Source organism: Heloderma suspectum, chromosome 1 (genome assembly GCF_057233095.1).
Source record: "Heloderma suspectum isolate Gila_16-S chromosome 1, 16-S_ref, whole genome shotgun sequence".
Classification (NCBI taxonomy): domain Eukaryota; kingdom Metazoa; phylum Chordata; class Lepidosauria; order Squamata; family Helodermatidae; genus Heloderma; species Heloderma suspectum.
The window spans coordinates 27,023,559-27,042,036 of record NC_139458.1 but is presented as its reverse complement, the minus strand read 5'-3'; the positions used below and the strand labels follow the sequence as shown (position 1 = coordinate 27,042,036).

The 18,478-nt window shown below is 44.3% G+C and overlaps 1 protein-coding gene across 4 annotated transcripts in view; it reads right to left on the bottom strand.

Annotated features, from left to right (window-relative positions):
- Positions 1-4,824: 4,824 nt before the first annotated feature.
- CCDC85C (coiled-coil domain containing 85C) overlaps positions 4,825-18,478 on the bottom strand; it is a 264,264-nt gene continuing 250,610 nt past the window's right edge. For 3 of the 4 annotated variants that reach the window (XM_084839276.1, XM_084839267.1, XM_084839285.1), the window contains 2 exons: positions 16,847-16,945; positions 4,825-13,052 (listed from right to left, as the gene is read on the bottom strand). In XM_084839276.1, coding sequence (XP_084695402.1) covers positions 12,963-13,052; positions 16,847-16,945 — 189 coding nt within the window. In that variant the 3' untranslated portion in view covers positions 4,825-12,962. Of the gene's footprint in view, positions 13,053-15,662; positions 16,946-18,478 lie in introns of those variants that run through there. The other variant, XM_084839260.1, reaches the window with a different exon arrangement.

The window sequence follows — 18,478 nt, the reverse complement described above, 5'->3', positions numbered from 1 at the left end:
ACACAATTACCTGCGCTGCAGCGTGGGTTGGCATGTCATTCAAAGGCGACGCAGCAGGAGTGGCTTTATACCCGCCCAACAACCCTACTGCCAGTCACGGGTAGGAAGCCACCTCTGCCACAAGCCTGGTTTGGAAGACACCAACCCACAGGTGATTTTGTCAACAATGAGCGTGGGGGAACGAGGAGAAGCCACGATGGCCTTTTTCCCCTCCATGATCATCCAAACCCAGACAGAGACAGGCTAAGTTCCCATGACACAAAGCCCACTCAGGCGAACAAGTTATGCAGTGTAGGTTCGCAGAACAACCCACGGTGAGCCAAGCAGGGTTACGGTGGGTTGTTTCCCCCCTCGGTCTTCCAGCTGGCTCCAGTATGTATCCCAGGGGACTTTGCGGCAGAACCTGTCTTGTCTGCCTGTCCCCCTCCCTGCTCCGATCGTGACCACTTTGTTTATCTTTCCTTTGTACTATCTTTTGTTGTTGGTGTTTTGCAATTGCGCACAATTGCGCAAGAGCGCACTTCTGCCTGTTGTCACCCTTTACTTTTCTAGTATGTTGCAGCTGTCAACGGGGGTGGGGAAAGATCAGGAGGAATGAGTGCACCAAAAGGGGGTGGGGACAATATCTCCCACTTGGCAAGGTCAGCCTTAGGAGTTTAAGTGTTGAACTGATGCTTGCCAGTGTCCTGCTTCCATTCAGCACTTCCCTGAGTCTCCAGCAAGTCTTTTTAAGACCAAACTAGGGTCCACGCCCTTTTTGCAGCTCCCATTCAGAGCAGTTACTGCTGTTAACTACAGCAGCAACTGCTCCGTTCAGCAACATTTCCTTTTTTAAACATTCTTTATGTCGCTCTTGTGCAGTTCCACAGGAGCGACTGACAGCTGGTGGTGACATCACGTTCATGTTAAATTCCCCCATGTTCTATTTCTCTGCCATAAGTGTGCCTACTTTCCTCAGTAGAATTACACAAAAGCAACACTGTCACTGCTAAACCTGTACAAAGTGGCCTATATGCAGTCTAGTCATGTTTCATACTGCAGTTCCCTTTGAAAGCTGAAGCATACAAGGAAATAGGCAAGGCAAGGTTATATTTTTGATAGCCACAAATATGCACTTGCACAACTGCAAAAAGCTGACCAAAACAAGGTCTGGGTCACCCCGAAATTTTTAAGGGGTTGGCAAAGGAGTGACAGCCCCTCCAAAGGGCCTTTTGGGCAGCATTGGAAAAGCTGTCACTGGCGAGGGAGGCATGACGTAGCACAGGGGCGATCGCAAACAGTGGCAGGGGTTTTTGCCACTCTTGCTGAGCGGCTCATGCACTGCTTGCCACAACCCATGTTGGCTTGGCTATGCTGGGTTTGGGTAACATGCCAACCCATCATAGGTTAAACAACCCCAAGAACAAGCTGTGGGTTGTCAGGGTGGCTTGTTCGGGGGGGGGGGAAGCCACCCTGCAGGGAGCAGTCCAGGTTTGGACAGCACAACAACCCACCATGGCTTGTTTCACACAACAGCCCACAATGGATTGTCACGTCATGCGAACCCACTCAGAGTTTGCCAAATGAAGGAAAGGAGCATAAACTCAACAAACAATGTAATCAGTAAAAAGGGATGTGAAAGAGGAGTCTAAAAGAGTGAATTGCTAAAAACAAAAACCAGGCAGAGAAGCAGTGGAGCTGTTTTCATGACTTAAGTAGATAAAAGAGTTTTAGAATGTACACATTAAAAAGTAATTAGTTACTGGTGTGTTCTCATCGCTAGCTGTTTTGGAAAGTAAGCAGTGGAATGCTTTATCTTCTTTTTTTGAAGTATCTGGAGGTCACAGACAATTTGTCCTGTCAGCTTAACCTCCCAGGTAGTTGTCGTTCAGTCCTTAAGTCGTATCCGACTCTTCGTTAAGAGTGGAAAAAATAAATAATGCAATAAAACAGTGAAACTTATGCACAAAAGAAAAGAAAAAATACTACAAAATATGTATTAAGCATGACAAATTTGTTCAAGTTTTGTTTGTAAATAAAACTGTTTAGAGACCAGAGCCGGTCCATCTGCTGCAATTTTATACTAAACATTCTAAATGGGGAAATATCAGATACTGGGCAATATTCACTAACCTCTCTATAAAGGTAATGTTTCTGGGTCAAAGCATCAATGCCCCTCTCCTTTCTATCAAAACTAGCACTCAGGGTTTCTTGCAATTATATGTACAATGTTTTAACTCCATGTAAAATAGATGTAGGGTGAATGTATGGATACTTAAAATGCTTTAAAGGCTGCATCTGTTTTCAAGGGAAAGTGCTATTTCGCTTAGTGGCAGAATTATGGAGAAATGGCTACTATGTACAAAAACAGCATAATAAGCTAACAGGTCATGTTTTAAAGTCTCAAATTACATTTGCAACAAAACAGAAATAAGCACAAAGGAACAATGCACAAATTGTACATGGTGATTATCATAGCATCTTCCAATGTTGGACTGTTGATATAATTAGATCACAAGGAGAAAACACAATCCACACCCGGTTAGCTGCAGGATCCAATGTATGTAAACAGATGCCACAAACTCAAACCATCCTTGTAGGTCTCATCAATTATCTTTTATTCTAATGATCAGCTGCTTTTTTGTCAGTATTGTCACACTTCCTACATTTACTTGAATCTGTGCTGGACACTCAAATGGCAATACAAGAAGGAAACACCTCCCTGCTTGACGGCTGAATTTAGTTGCTATAGGACCTTCATGGTGCTATCATGTACTGGATGTCCAGGTGATGGCAAGTAATGGTTTCTTTTAAATATAGCCATGGCTAATATGGAAAGAAAGGTTAATAATCCATCCAGAGAGTGCTTCACTATAGGAGCCTGGTAATTTGCCCTTTGGCAGCGTTGCTGTGTGGTGGCATAGTCTTCCCAGGAAATGAAGCTGACGCTAGGCAAGCATCTTCGTTCTGACTTGCTAAATCCTCATCAATAATATGGTAATAGTGGTGGTGCTGTGTCGAGAATATATTTGCCCTAGGTGGGGTTGATCTTTTCTGCTGGCTGAATGGGGAGAAGTGAACTTCGGCGAAATGCCCCTCTTCCTATAGAACCCTATGTCCTCTGAAAATCTGCTTTGGAGAGTTGGGGGGATACCCGGAACAGTGGGGGAAGATAGCACTGGGGGCTACAGAGAGAGGGAGAATCTATGAAAATGCCCCCTCCCCCCCCCACTTTCCACCAGCAGGAACATTCTGAGCAGAACTTTGCTTGGGAATGCTCTTTTTACCCAGAATCGACTGTGAGGATTAGATAATATTAGATAAATTATTATTAAATTAGATAAGATTAGATAAAGGGGGATTAGATAAATTCATGGAGGCTAGGGCTATCAATAGCTAGTAGTCATGATGGCTATATATTACCTCCAGTATTGGAGGCAGAATGCCCCTGTATACCAGTTGCTGGGGAACATAAACAAGAGGGTGCTATTGCACTTATGTCCTGCTTGTGGGCGTCCCACAGGCATCTGGTTGGCCGCTGCACAAACAGAATACTGGGCTAGTTAGGCCTTTGGTCTAATCCAGCACGGCTCTTATGTTCTTACATGTGTGCTTCCTCTATCAGCTAGGTGCATCCTATGTGGAAGCCTCTGTCCATGCATATATGACCGTAACTGGATGGGGTTTGCAGAAGAACAAGTCCTGCTGAAGAAGAATCATCATGGCTACTGCAAGGAGAAGTAACTGTTTAGAATACAGCTTTAGCTGTTCAGAATTCTTTGAGGGTGTCAAAACAAACAAAAGATGGCTGGCTGGCTGGCTGATAGGAGCAATCTGATAGACACAGTAACATTCTATTTTCTGGGGGAGGGGCAGGTTGTTCTTGGCAGAGCTCTGAACTGATCACTTATGAACTGATCACTTTTGAAATGAGGCTGTGGGTGGCATGATGTTGTCCACTCCCATTTTAGGGCATTTGCACCGATGGGAACTTGCCCCGATGCAAATAAATCTATCTTGAATGATTTCTAGGCCACACGCAAGGGTGGAACCCTCTAACCTTGCCTCTGAGGTTTGGGACCCTGACTGAGGCCACAGTGTGGGGGGCAAAGGGTTAAAGTCCCCCTACCCCCTATGCCACAGTCCCGATCCAGACCAGGCTACCTGGGCCTGCAATTTTCTTTCTAAAAAGCCATTCACACAGTTGCTAATTGTGTAGTGCTTAGTTTGGCCCTTAGGCTGCAATCCTGTGTGTACTTACCTAGAAGTAAGTCCCAGTGGAGGCTGGTGGCTCTGATTTCAGTGGGGCTGTGCATCCATCCTGGGCTTCAGCCAGAACTCTAAAGGAGCTATCCAGGGTGCTGAACCCTACCCCCAAAATAGGTTCAGCACTTTGGATAGCTCTTTTAGAATTCTGGCTGCTTCTGACTGAAACCCAGAGGGGATCGACAGCCCCACCGAAATCAGAACCACCAGCGTCCACTGGTAATTCCCACTGAACGTAGCTGGGCTAACTTCTAAGTAAACATGCACAGGATCACACTGTTATAGATTTGAACGTGCTTAAAAAGACAGAAAGGGGGAAATAGCCAGTGGTTAAATATTGATCTGACAAAAATGAAGACACGTTCAGATGAAAGTTTCACCACAGGAGAAGTGTGAGTGTTGTAGTGATGTTTTGCCATCCAAAACAGTTTTGTAACTTCAACCTCAGCTGAAATATAGCAGGCTAATAAGATGACAGGTTTAACAGAAATCATAATTTCATCCTGATTTCCAACCATTTTAATACCTGTACAGTGCAATCCTATGCATGTCTATTCAGAAGTAAGTCTCACTGAGTTCACTGCAGCTTACTCCTGGGTAAGTGTGTAATAGGGTTGCCGCTTTCAGTTTTAAAAAATCTAGAAATATCATTGCTCACTTACAAAGAACGTGTTTTATTTTCTTCAACTGAATGTATACACTATCACAATCTTTAATTTTTACTAAAATATTTCAAATCAAGGTTTTACACACTTATCAAAAAATCTGCTCACATTTTTTTCTTCCCCCTCACCCTCCACAAAAGCAACGTGATTCATTAAAAGGTATAAATGTGTGCTAAGATCTAAAGACATTGCTTATATACATGAGCATGGATGCTAACTTATTCCAGTTCTATTTGTCAGTCATATACAGAAAATATAGTGGGGTTGTAAAATCACAGGTTTAACAGAAATCATAGTTTCATATTGATTTCTCAAAGCAGCACAAATAGACTCTTTTCCCACATTATGAAAAATATACAATTTTATCACTTTACAGTCATGCACTTTGAAAAAGATCAGTAGTACCCCCCCCCCCGCCCCAAACCAGTTTCTGAAAAGGTAAAAGGTCACTTAAAAACACTGGGTTGGATCCAAACTTAGCTATACCTAAAGCAGACCTACTCAAATCAACGGGACTTAAGGAAGTCATTAGTTATTTAAACCCCATTGATTTCAATAGGACTATTCGAAGTATGGCTAAGTCTGTATCCAACCCAATGATTTTTATTATTATTATCGCTATCATTTTGCTAAAAATGTGCCATTCTGAAACATAGTTGTGCTCTTTTTGTTACAAAGGGGCAAGGAGCACTATGGTTTTTCTTACCGCAATTTGCTTTCTTTTCCTTCAAAAAATGGGAAACATTTTTAATTGCTCAGAAATAAAGTGGCAGTAGGGGGGGGAAGAACTCAACAACATGAATTTTGTTCTGAAGTTTTAAAGCAGGTTCAGCTCAAACTGAATGCTGGTATTTTAGGACAGAAGATAGATCTTAGGATCTACCCTTCGGCAAGGGTTTCCAGAGCCCAACTGTTTAAGACCATGTAGGGTGGTCATGTGTCCTCTTTTACAGAGGACCGTCCTCTATTTAAAGGGCTGCCAGAGGACCATCCTCTATTTGAAGGGGCTGCCCAGTCCAATTTCAGTTTAAAGATAAAGGACCATAATAAGAGCTGTTGCCTGTCATCAGTAAGTACCTGGATAGCAGACTGAACAGGCAGACGCAAGAGGTCACCTGGTCACAGTCTTCCACACTATGATGAGATGTACTGTGTTTCTATTTAAATTATTTCTAAATTTGCATCTGCATGTATAAATTTGCACATGCGCACTTTATGCAAATCAGTATCCTCTTTTGAAGTGATGCAAGTCCTCTTTTTTTGGCAAGTCATAAGTAGCCACCTAAACAGTAGCAGCAACAATATGACACCATCACCACCCCTGCCATCTAAATGAGGCTGCTGAAATGAAGCTAGGGGAAAACCAGGAATGGACTTTTGTGTGTAAGGGACTGTTGAGCTCAGTTCAGTTCTGGTCCTAAAAACCAATATCTAGGCCCAGAATGTGCTCAGAGGCACCCTATACTTTAATTCTATAGGTACCTGGCACTGGTTGTACCTGGCTCTGGCTGGTGTATCTTGGAGTTCTAATAAGAGAAAACCAAAGTAGATCCGACAAGCCTGAAGTCTGCCCAATCCAGTTTTAGGGATATAAAAATGTGGCCTTTACTATCCACAGCAGATTGTAATGTTGAACTATTAATTTTTAATGGCCCTTATTTGCGGGGAGGGGTTGTTCCTCCAGCTTGTACAGTGTGCAACTTACCATTTTTAATTTTTAGACAACTGAAACTTCAGCACCCAAGTCATACTGTAAAGTCATTGAGCGTCATTTTCCCGCCAAGGAAGACACTGGTTTTAGCTCAGTTTGAGCTAAATATACAGTAGCAATTTTTAAAAAGATACATATAGCACTGTATCTGTAAATTCTACAATGCATACGATGCATTTGGGTGTACATTACATTTCCATCTATGAAAACAAAAACTAACTTTTCATTGCAAATATGATCATGGCGTCACAAATTGCTTAATTTGGAGTACTTTGCAATTTATTTAATTTTATTTGGATAGGGCCAATTCCATAAACATTGTGCAATTTCCACTTTAGTGGTTTTACAAAAACCAGGCTGTCTTCTAACTGGAGGGGGGGGGGGGGCTATGGTAGTTTCCATACCATAGCTTGGTTTTATGAATAACACATGGTTTTTATTCCTGTTGTGTTTAAAGTGTCTGCATTTTTTTAAAAAAGAAAAAACACACACAAAGATGCAGGTTAAGTTTAGTGTTCCTCAACTGATCAACAGACTGAGAGAAAAATCCAGTCCACCAAAACATCCGGACTGAGATCTGGAGACTTTTGAATGTCCACCCAAGTATGTCCACATGTGTATTGCAGCTGTCTGAATTTGCCATTCCAGCTGCAACCCCTGCTTTCTTGGAGGCTTCCATGGAGTGGCCTCTGAATTTCCAGTGCAGCTTTTCAGAGAGGGAACCGGAAGGGTGTGGGGAGGCTGACGTGGGAATGGGAGAGCTCAGAAGCCCCAGAATGTGTAGGAGAAACTTTGCAACAGCTCTTTATTTATTTACTGCCTTTTCTCTATAGAGCCCAAGGAAGCGTAGAGTTCCCAGGCAGTGTCCCATGCAGGCACTGACCAGACCACAATGGCTGCATTATGTGTCTTCAAAACCATGCCCTACGTGCTTTTTAGATCCCTTTCCTGCCGGGTGCTTTATAGCTTCCAAGCCTGTTTGAAGTGGTGGTCAGATCTGTGAAGAATGATCATTCAGTGTTTACTGGTTAGTTTCATGTTTCTTTTGAGGATGACACACTTCTGACTGAGCGGCTGCCTACGTTTATCAGCAGCACGGAGCTGTAGTGGAGTAAGTGTTGCCATCCATAAATTCTGCTCCTTATCACTTAAAAAGTCTTCATGTCATCCCAGAGACAGGTCACAGCTGTCATTAAAACAGTTCTGCAAATAGCTGGATCCAAACAGGTCTATGTAAATCTTAAAACATCAGAAGGAAATGATACAGGATACCGAAGAGTGGAAGGGAGGGGAGACAAATTGATGGGAAAGAATGCAAACGGAATAAAAACAGGGCACTTGAACATCCAGTAATATATGAAGAAGAAATCTGGAATATTATAAAAGATAACCAGCATTGAACATGGCAGGAAAGAGGCACGGTTGTCCCGGGTGTGTACACGCATCTCAGTATTGCCTCTGGCAAGCTAGTTTTGCAATATTTATTTTTGTGGTGGTTGCAAAAAAACCCTGCAAAACCGGCTCAACCAATAGCAAGCTGTCCTTTTACTTTAAGTTCTTAGAAATTATTGTCCGTCTCCAGCCTGACTGGACCAGAATGTAAGCTATGGTGGTTACAAGATTAGTTTTAAATTAAGTTCTCATTCTATGTCACGGCTGGCTCTAGGGATGCTGGAGAATTTCAAGATGGACTAAAATGAGCTTGGATTTCTTAGAATCTGACCTTAGAATCTTAGAATCTGACCTGCAGAATCCGCTGCAGAGTGACACCCTCAGGCTGCACAGAGTCTGTGGACTTCCAGATCTTTTTTTTTTTTTAATTTCCCAAAATTTACGCATATTTATTTGTAGGAAAATACACAAGTTTCTGCTAAGACTGGTAAATATATGCCGGGAAAAGTTGAATGGAATAGGGAACAATATGCTAAATGTTATGTACTAAGGTAAATTATGTAAATTGTTGCCAACCTTTTTATGGAATTATTTGCATATTTTTCAGCACAACGAAAAAAAATTCGAATCCATCTGTGAGCGGACGACAGAACAAAAGGCGCCTGACAATTTGTGAAACACAGACGGAGCAGATTTTACACAGTCCGGACATCCCTAGCTAGCTCTGACTGGTTTGTATATGGGGAAGGGAGGACAATTTTAAAGAATGGCTTTCTAACACACCAGCTACTGAAAACCTTGCATTCAATGCAGGAAGATGTCTGTTTGCAGGCTGGATGGCCAAAATGGCAGAAGAGACTGGGGGTGAGGGGACGTTTCACATTTGCATAATGGCCATGGGTTGGATCCAGATTTAGTCACATTTCGAATAGACCCACTGAAATCAATGAGACTTAAATTAGTTGTTGCTAACTGAAAAAAGGTAAAATGGATTTCAACAGCTCTCCTCCAAGTATGACTAATTCTGGATGCAACCCCTTGTTTGCTGGGTGTTTACCAGTGTTTGCTGCAGTGAGCAGCTTAAAGTTCCAAAGGAAGACACAGCTGTAAACAAATATGGGGCCTGGGTCTGAGAGTCGCCCCAGTCACATTTTTGTGGCACATGATCACTGCTTGCCTCCAAGTGTTTGAGCACTTCCATTTCTCGTTTGCACTTTATGTGTCAACCACAGGAAACGTCAGTGTGCATGCGGTAAGCAGAACTCCCAGTGGATTGTCAACTGGCCGTGATTTAGTTCATTCCTGTGCTGCCTCTGAAAGGTCCATTCCACTGCATTCCAGTGTCTGCAAGCCTCTACTGAAAGCCGCTAGTCCTGGTTCCCCAGCGGCTGCACCTATATTGACCATACACACTTGCAAACCTGAGCTCATGTCCACAGTTCACAATTTACATGTACATCTAAAAAACAATTTTGGTGTACATCTAAACAACAAATTAGGTGTACATCTAAATAACAATTTACGTGTACATCTAAAGAACAATAATGGGTAAAATGCACCATTGGCTGGCAGCTATTTCATACTCCAGCAGGTAGCCCCATTCATTTGAATGGGCTTTGGATCACCTGGGTTTCAGAACCATGTCCAGAAAAACTGACCCAGAAATAACTCCAATTAATCAGGGCCTATTTAAGTGGATGAGATCAATGTCATGGGGTAGGGAGGGCACCATATTTGCAGCTGCCCTCCCAGCAATCCATGCCATGTTGCAGCCAGAGCCGTGACAGTTCTTGAATAGTTTAAGGGCCTGTTTGAGCAGAACATCTGGGAGCAAGCCTTCGGCCTCTACTCCAAAATGTACCACAGTGTTGCTAAGCCCTTAGAAGATTAAGTGCCCAGGCCCATAGGACACAAATCTGCATAAAACCTCCATATGCTGATTTATATCTATATATGCACATTTAGAAATAATTACTAGGATTTATTTCAATTTCACAAGAGGCAACGCCAGCCAATTTATTTCTCATCCAAATCGTCTCAAATAAATAAATTCTTCAATTAATTTGCGCCCTGCCCCAATGGATCTTTCCAAACCAATGGAGAAAGTTTTTTTCTAAGCTTAATTGCCATGAAGGGGAAGATTTTTTTTCAGGGGGTGGGGGAGCATTGTAGCAGGTGGGAAGGGGAGAGTTAAGCCTTCCCTCCCCAGTTGCAATTGCCCTTGAAAATTGTCCACTGCACAGCAACAAAGCTGAGAAAACACAACAATTTTCCATTGGCACCAGTGAACACACAGGGCTCTGTGGAATAGATCCAAGGCCCTGGGAAATAAGATCCAGGGCTGGAGCTCCACAGCCCCAGGTCTAGCAACACCACTTACAACTGGGAGGTTCTCATGGTTATTTTTGCTCATGGTGAGAAGACTTGGGAAGGAAGAGGCCACAAGCACTTGTGAGCCCCAAGGCCCACACCTGAACTCTCTCTGGGGACAATTCCAGGTCATGAATAACATCCTCCTAGGCCCAATATCTGAGAATGTGGGATGGACTTGCAAAGCCAAGAAGGCAGGCAGTAGCAGATTAAGAAACAAAGGTCAATCAACAGAGGCCTTTATGAAGGGGGCACCGCTTGAGATGTCTGCTGGGAAGCTTTTGATTGAACGTTTCAGTTATCTACAGGTTGAAGATCTATGTGGGTACTTAATAAGAAGAAACCCTGAATAAAGGCAACCAACAGAAAAAGGTCCAACTAACTCAACCACCTATAAGTACTATAGCCAAAATTCTATGAGTCCAGGTCACAACAGCTGAAGCTGTGACATATTCAAACTAATTCCAAATGCCAATGCAAGTTCTCTGAAGAGGGATCATTAACTTTTGTAAAAGTTATTTTATACAAGTGGGAAGATAGCAGTTGTGTGTTACGCTGTACAAGTTAAGGAAATCAACGAATACCTGATAAGATGGGATGGGATCAGGAATGGTGATGAACATCTTTGGCAGGTTACAAAATAGCTGCTTGATATAGTAATAAAAGATGAGCAAACCCATATTATATGCAGCAGTTCAAAGGAGAGAGATTAGATTTGGTCAAGTGGTTGAATGGCAGAAGCGTGTCTGAAGACAGACTCTCTTCTGGGCAACTTGAATGGCTGTTCTTCTGCTTCCATTTTCAAACAACCCATTCGGTGTATTAGTTCACTGAGAAGGTGACCAGGGTGGGTGGGAGACAGATACCACACCCACAACTCTTTTTGCAATGTCAAAAAGGATTGAAGAGATGGACTTTTCTTTTTAATATTATAAAGTCTGGGCAATAAGGGACACTGTGGGGCCACTTATATTTTCCCAGCATGGAGTTAATGTCTGAATAAGCAAGAACAACAACAACCCCCAAACAAGCTCAGTACAAAGAAACAAGTGCACCCATGTCCACTGGAGGGGCAATGCAAAGGAAGACTGGGCTACTCTACCTTTAGTACAAGGGTGAGGAACATTTGGCCCTCCAGATGTTGCTGGACCGCAATTCACATTATCCCTCACCATTGGCTAGAGTTGATGGGAGCTGCACCCCCAACAGCAGTTGGAGGGCCACATGTTCCCCACCAATGCATGAGCAGTGGTGTGAATAGTTGTGTAGAAGGGCAAATACTGGCAGGTTCAGCTCCACCTACTGAAATGAACAACTCTTAGAAACACAGTAATCCTGGCCAATGCAGTTCCAGGTTCTGAGCAGCCTTTGGGCAAGATCATCCAGATGGGTGGCTCACCTCTGCTTTCTCCTCGCCGCTGTTGCCACTAGCCATTCGCATGCCCACTTCCTCTGGGCACACACAGCAGCACCTCCCAGAAAGAGAGAAAAGACAAGCTGTGCAAAGGATACCGCTCCTTCTTGTTGCTGTTCACTCAGAGAGGGCAGGTGGACAGGTAGTGACAGCAAGTTGGAAGAGCAGGAGGCCCAGAAACTCCAATAACTGGTCATAGAGCCCTGGCTAGGTGTGGGCCTCAGCAGCTGCACAACAGTGACGATCCTTGATACCAGCCCCAAGCCTGGTTCTCCTTTGCAATGGGTCACGCTAGTCCACCATCCATCATGTGCCAAAGTTGCATTGAGGGCCCATTATTACTGCCATTGCCCAGAATCTGAAAGAATCTGATGATGCATGTTGTGTGTGTGTGTGTGTGGGGGGGGGGGTCTCCTTCTCCCAAGGTGCTCACCATAACATGGAAGTTGCTGTAGGATAGTCACCTGGAGCAGCTATCACATTCCCAGGATTTGTGAATATTAGCCAGACTCAAAGAAAAAAAAAAGCTTGCAGCCAACCAAGCTGAAGGCGGCCCACCAGCCATGGCTCATGGCTTATCGAGCCCCTGATGGCCTTGAAACCATGGCTAGAGGGTTTGTCTTCAGTTTGGTGGGATTACAAGACACGGGCAACCTGGGATTGAACCTCAGAAAGTGATTTTAATACTAGCCAAATATTGCTGACAGGATTTATAATCTCAAGAGGTATTACAAAAAAACACACTCGTTTAGGTTTTGTGTTTTCCTTGGTATTTTCCAAAACCATGGTGCAAAGACCTGCCGCATTGCAAGTCCATGAACAGGCCAAAGCAAAGAAGTTTAACTGCTCCACAGGTCAGGGTTCTTTGTTTCTTTGTCCTCCTAGAAATTCACTTGTGTTCAGGTATTTCTACATATGACCACCCAACAAAGCAGGTTTTCACTACAATACAAATTACACAAATTGGCCCTTAGAGGATAGTTATTATTAACCCATGTAACATTGTTCTGGAACAGCCCAGCCTACAGACTAGGCCTTTAGCTGCCTTATTACACTATAAACAGTTACAGGAAAGAGAGGGGGGGATAGAGAACCCTGGCAGCTAGAAGCAGAGAAGTCTCTGTTTCTCCTATTCTTTTCACTCCCAATCTTGCACATGAGGTTCTTATAAAGGGCCCTTGAATTGGTTTCCCGAAAGATGTTGCCTGATTGAAGGTTTGGAGCTTGCCGCATCTCCCAGTTTTCTCCAGACGACCTAAGGGGCAAAGGGAAAAACAGGTTACTGCTAGTGGGCTGGAATCAGTCCTATCATAGCTAAAGTACTTGGTTGCCAATTAATCCTGCCCCAGCCATTGAGTTGCACAATTCCTCTTTCTGGCACTAGGTGGCCCCTGGCTCCCAAGATAACTTTAGTCAGCGGATTAAAAATGCTGATCTTATTCCAATCTCCAGAAATTAGAACTAGAGACATGCCTGAGGTAATGGCATCAAACCGGTAAATTAGGCTCAGAAGTTGAGTTCAGTGCTAGGTCAGCTGCTGGCAAGTTTGCAAGAGCCCCTGTAGTCTTCACCAAGCATTAGTACCGAAGTAGTAGTGGTGAGAGGGAGAAGGTACAGGGATCTCAGATGCTAGGTTCTTTTGCATTACAAATCGATGGCATGGATCCAGGCTCTGCCTTGTGTGGATGGAAGGGCTCTTCTCATGAATGGTGCCTCCACCCAATTTTCGGGGATCCTCTCCTTGCCCCTGCCCCACAGCTCACTGCATTCAGCAGTGTCCCCCGACCCTCCACATAGCATTTTCAGGGGGCTGCCATGGGGACAAGGGGGAGGACATCTGCTTCCGCCACCTCGGTTGCATGTGCCTAAATCTGGATCTAGCCCCATGAACAGTTAAAGCAAAGCACAAATGAGCAAGGCTCTATACGGCTGGTTCCAGGTTTTTGTGGGCTACTGGGCAGGAAACCTGTAGGAGACATGGGCAGGAGACATGGGCAGAAGACCTCCAGGAAAGAGCCAGAGAAACCACACCACTTGCCTCACTTCCTTAACTCACCCTCCTCACTAGTCTTCCAAATATGGAGGCAAAAAGGAAATTGTGTTACTAGGAGCTGTGCCAGTCCAAGGCTCAGACAGATGGGCCCTTTGAACATCCCCAGGCTCCAGAAAGCTACCCAGAAATGCTGGGTTCTTGCACCATCAGTGGTAAGGTGTGTTCGGGGAGTCCATTTTAAACACAATGAACAAGGAAATGTCAAGCAGCATTCCTGAGAAAGAGTTTATTGTAAAATCTCGGCTAACTTTTCAGGCTGTGCAAACAACATTTTTTGTCTTAAAGAAGTTGGGCAAAAAGGGGCCATGTGAGGGGTGGTCCTTGCATTTCACCTGAAAGCTACCTGTTTTGAAAGACAGCCGGATTTCATTGTTGGACAACCCGGAGCATTCCATGATGCTTAATCTCCCAAAGGGGACTAAATATAGCACTTGCAACACAAGATGAGCCAGAGGGCTTATGAAAACCACCTGGGCTTAAGGAGAAAGTCTCAGATCAGTTTTCTGAGACAGGCCTTTGAATATTTTTTTGCTCTTTGTGTGAGAAAAAAACCGGATGCCTTTCCCACTCAGCACAGTGAGCCGAAAGAAATAGAGCTTCTTGGTACATCATGCTTCTGTTTCTGGCTATGTGCCATGTGGCATCCCACAAACCCAGTGTTCACATGTTACAAGTATTCGTGGTTTTTCTACCTTACCAAAAGCTTCTAAATTGGACCAACTCCCATCGGGCAGTATGGGCTTTCAACCATAAATGTTACTGCAGCTGACCGCAAGCATGATGTGATTATGCCCTTTGACTTCTGTGAAGATGGCTGTGATGATCTCTTTCAGGGGAACAGGCCCACAATAGTGGGGAAAAATGGACACACAAACCAGAGAACTTTAAGACTAAGGTTAAATCTGAGCTGCATTGACTGGGGACTTTCTTCCAAGTGCACAGGCCCAGGATTGGGCTGCAGAGCTTCATCAGTATGCACACTTCCCTGGGAGCAATTTCCAATAAATACAGCAACCTTCCAAAGAAAACATGCATAGGAGCAGCTGGCAATTTTGCACAATCAGTGAAGCTTTTGACTTTTTTTTTAAAGCAGACTCTGCACCATACAGCCTTTTTTTAAAAAGCAAACTCCTGTTCACTTCTGAATTTGTTATGTGCAAAGCTCTGGAGCACTACGAATCTCTCTGGATTGTAGTCCATGATTTTAGCAAGTATCAAACACACAGGCCCTGACCCATTCATTCTGGGTATGAGGAGAAAAACTAGTCTTTTCAGTGGAGGGCGCCAAACACATTCCCCTTTGCATTGCTCCATTAAAACAATTAGTGGACAATTGTCCCTGTGGAGGTTGCTGCCTCCGATATCAGTGGGGCAGTAAATCTACTCCGGTAGTCAGTTTTAGTCAGAACCAGTCAGAGCCATAAAGGTACTGAACCCTATCCCCCAAATGGGTCCAGCACCTTGGATTGTTTCTTTAGAGTTCTGACTGGTTCTAACTGAAACCCAGAGTGGATTTACTACCCCACTGATATCGGAGGCACTAATATCGCCTTTACACACACACACACACACACACACCCCAGTCCATATCACAAGAGACAAGGAGCTACCACTGTTCCACTGTCTGCTACCCTCTCTTCCCAGTAACACAGCAACCTAGCGTTACACAGGGTGACATGTTGTGATTGCTGTGTGTGCTTTCTCTTGATGGCATCAGCCAATGATCTGAGGAGAAACAGACGCACAGAGCGATGGCTACCCACAACTACGTATCTGGCAGCCAGCAGGAAAGCAGAGAGACAGGGCCTTAAGAGCAGAACAAGGGAGAGGCAGAGTTCTGACAACCATTGCAAAGGGGCTAATCTTGATTTGAGGCTGCCAACCAAAGCACTGGGGTTTGAGCCATTTCTTTTCCAGAAAGATGTGGAGTGTGGGGTAGATGGCTCTTTACTCTTGGGGAGTCCCTACGCCAAGGGTGGGAAACCTTTTTTGTCCACTGAGGGATGCATTCCTTCGGGGGCAATCTGTTGCGGGCTCAAATGTGGGAAGGTCCACCCCTTCTTTCTCTCTCTCTCTGTACCACTCTTTCTCTCTCTTTTTCTGCCATCCCCTTCTCTCTTTTTCTGCTACCCTATCTTCTCTTTCTCTCTCTCTCTCTCTGCTGCCCCTTCTCTCTCTCTTTCTGCTACCCCATTTTCTCTCTCTCTTTCTTCCATGTCCTCTCTTTTTCTGCTACCCCCCTTTCCTGCTACTCCCTTTTCTAGCTTGCTCTCTTTCTGACAACCCCCTTCACTCTCTTCCGAACATCCCCCCCTTCCAAAAACAGGATGCCAGGTCTGAAATGATCACTTGCACAGGGCTCCCCCCCCACTCCTTCCATTGCTGCATCTATTTCAGCTACCCCCCTTGTTTTCCTCTGCCCTTTTTCTCTCCCTCTGGGTCTGCACTTAGATGAAATTAGGCCAAGGGCTGCATGCTGTTCTTGGGCCACTGGTTCCCACCTCTGCTCCACACCAAAGATTTAAATTGGTTTAATAATCATTCCCTCTCCCCAGGAAACCCTAAGTATTGTTGTTCTGGGATTGGGTGTTGTAAGAATTCTCATAATTTCTAGGATTTTGGAGGGAAGGGAGCCATAACAGTGTAGATAGACCCTCTGAAATCTGTGCAAAAGTATTCTGAGTGTTCCAAGAGTCTCAAGCACTTACATAGATCCAGTTTTAAGTGATGATAATAATAATTCGGGCAGCATCCTATGCACACTTAGCTGGGAGTTGGTCCCATTGAACTCAGTGGAGCTTACTGCTCAGTAGACATGTACAGCAGTGCACTGCCAGTTGCTTTGGAACACTATTTCTACACAGGCTGCAAAGACAACAAGCAAATAAGCCTGCACACACAGGACAGAATCCCACAAGGCAACTGACAGCAGCATTAACACCACAATTGGAAGTGAACAACTGAAATGTGAAAGACAGTGAAAACGGGTTCATTACATTGCACATTTCACGAACAATTGCTTTCTCCTTTTCACTCAGGTCTTCTTCATAGTTTTCTTGTATTTGTCTGTCCAAATTGTCATGGACTTCAAGGACCTACAGACAAACACAATGGACATGAAATTATAAAATGATATCACATGGCAAAACCACTAAAGCCTCAAATGACATGACCGTTGCATCATCCCACTGTCCAGCCTACTGGAAGGACAAACACAGCAAAATCTCAACACACATGCACACATGGATGGAAAAGGGGGCAAGAATGGAAAGTTACAATCTACAGTAAAACATTATAGAGTACAGTCTAAACCACTCATCCACATACATCAAGTTAACTGTTAGTATTTTGGGGGTTCCAGAAAAGCATGTGAACTACATTCAGCATTACAAACCCACATACAAACGTCAAGCACATCCTGCCTGTATAGCCGTGAAGTCATATAGTTCCTAATACAGAAGAGCAATACATCACCCGAGATCTCTAAATGCAATGATACTAGGGGTGTAATCCTATATCAACAAGTGCAAAGGAGCACACAACTACTGTAATGAAGGCTGCAATATTATCCAGATGCACGTCAGCTTCCAAACCCGGAAATTGACGGTCATCCTATACAGAGTGGGAGGAGCACGGAGGCACTTCTCCCACTCTGCGTTTCCGCCTGTCTAGCTAGGGCTCTAGCTAGTGGGAGGGGGAGGGAAGGAGGCTGGGGATAGCTTCCCCAGTCCCCTCCCCTCCCTCAGAACTGCCCCCTTCTCTGAGGTCACCCTTGCAGCCTCAGACAGGCAGCCAGCACAGTTCTCTCTGCACTGGCTGAAAGGGGGAGGGGAGCTTGGACTCCTGGGTCTGAGGTCAGAGCACTGACTCTGACCTCAGATCCATGAATCTGAACTACCCTATGGCCCCCCCAGATGCTGTCTACAGGCCATAGGATTGCTCTCTAAATCACTGAACTCTAATATACAGTGCTGTGCAAAAGTCTTAGGCCATCACCAGCTTTGTTGTTTAGCAAAGTTTTAATGACCATCCATGATTATTTTTCGGTCTCTGTATTAAGATACAAACAGAAAATACAGGAAATATGTACAGGCAAAAGTCAGTATTTAGTGTGACCTCCCTTGGCTCTAAGCACATCTTGAACTCTTTTGGGGAGACTGTCCTGAAGTTTTCTGAAGTAATCTTCTGGTATATTATACCAGGCTTCTTTCAGCACTTCCCAGAGTTCTTCTTTAGATGTAGGTTGTCTTTTACTTCTTTCTCTGTCCAGGTGATCCCATACTGCCTCTATAATATTCAGGGCTGGACTCTGTGGAGGCCAGTCCATGACTGTCGGTGTTTTATCAGCTGTTTTCCTCGCTAATTATGATTTCACTGCATTAGCAGTGTGCTTGGGATTGTTAACATGCTGAAAAATGAAACCATTCCCAATCAGGCGCTTTAGAGGAATGGCATGATGAATTCAAACCTGTCTGTACTTTTCAGCATTCATGATCCCATCAATACGGACAAGATCGCCAACACCACTGGCAGAAATGCAGCCCCAAACCAGGACACACCCTCCACCATGTTTCACTGAAGGCTGCAAGCACTCATTCATCCATCTCTCCCCAACTCTTCTTCTCACA